Genomic DNA, 1,140 nt, shown 5'->3' with positions numbered 1-1,140 from the left:
TGTGCGGGACTTCCTGCGGGAGCTCATGACCAGTTCAGATGAGAGCCTGCAGTTCCTCAGTTTTCGGCTGGACTTCAACGAGCACTACAAAGCCCGGGACCCACGTCTGCGGCCCTCCCTGGGGGCCACCAGAGGGCGCCGCTGCTCCAACAACTGACTCTGCTAGCGTTTGCCTCTGCAGGAAATGTGTGCGTGTGGTTTTTTGTTTGTTTGTTTGTTTTTTCCTCCTAGAATGTACACAGATGTGGCACTTGATACAGGGCTTAACTCCTCCCCTATCAGACGCAAGTGCAAAAGTCAATAAACAAATAAATAGCAAACAACGAAAAAAACAAATGAAAGTTGAAATGTCCCCTTTAGGCCTCATGTCATTGCCAAGTGTTTCAGAGACTGCAAAGTAAGTTTAGGTGCTCGGAGCTTAACGTAGCACAACATCACAGCCCTGCTTTCCTCCGGTAAGACTCCTTATGGGTTCAGTGTGAGGAATGACTGAAGTTTGGTTGTTTCTAGTATATTCATTTATTTAATATAGGTAAACATGTTTAAGACTGTTAAACTATTTGTTCTCCATCTTGGTTTAGCGTTTTGACTGCCGTTTTTCTCCCCTTTTTGCCCAGCCGTTGTTCCTAAAGCTCGTTTCCAGTCTCGCTGAAGAATAAAGGTTCAGCCATTTATAAAAACGGTGCTACAGCCCAAAGTTGAGCTTGGGTGAGGAAGCTGTATGCAGCAGATCCGAAATCAGCGTTACAGTGTCTCTCAGTGTAGGACAGGGATCTGATCCCAGATCAGTATAAGGGCACCATTTCTGCTGGGAGATAAATAAAGAACTGGGTTGGTCCGGACTGAGATGGTGTTTGTTTCCCTTTGAAGTGATGCTTTTAACATTTCAACCTGTTTTAAATCGAAGAGTGATGTGTCATGGTTTACGTTATTCTGTGTTTGCTTGTTTTTCAACAGCCTGACTTGTACTGCAAAAGAAGGGAAAAGTTGAGTTAATCTTCAACTCTGAATCGTACACACTGAGATTTCTTCAACTGGGGCCTATACTTACTTCCATGAGCGCCACTATTTTTAATGTCTTCGTTTCCTTTTCCCTGAAATCCACTGTAAAGCCGTGCGGACATACCGGTGTAAAACGAA

At 44.5% G+C, this 1,140-nt stretch overlaps 1 protein-coding gene across 1 annotated transcript in view; it reads left to right on the top strand.

The window, feature by feature from the left end:
* The window catches only part of tubgcp3 (tubulin, gamma complex associated protein 3), a 16,588-nt gene extending 15,742 nt beyond the window's left edge, over positions 1–846 (top strand). Inside the window, exon 22 of the mRNA XM_035534941.1 lies at positions 1–846. This exon is cut by the window's left edge and continues 5 nt beyond it. Within this exon, the coding sequence (XP_035390834.1) occupies positions 1–157 (157 nt within the window). The 3' untranslated portion in view covers positions 158–846.
* Positions 847–1,140: the final 294 nt, after the last annotated feature.

This window comes from Electrophorus electricus, chromosome 16, assembly GCF_013358815.1.
Source record: "Electrophorus electricus isolate fEleEle1 chromosome 16, fEleEle1.pri, whole genome shotgun sequence".
In the NCBI taxonomy this organism is placed as follows: Eukaryota; Metazoa; Chordata; class Actinopteri; order Gymnotiformes; family Gymnotidae; genus Electrophorus; species Electrophorus electricus.
Note: the sequence above shows the minus strand (reverse complement) of the source record. Positions and strands in the feature narration are given on the sequence as shown.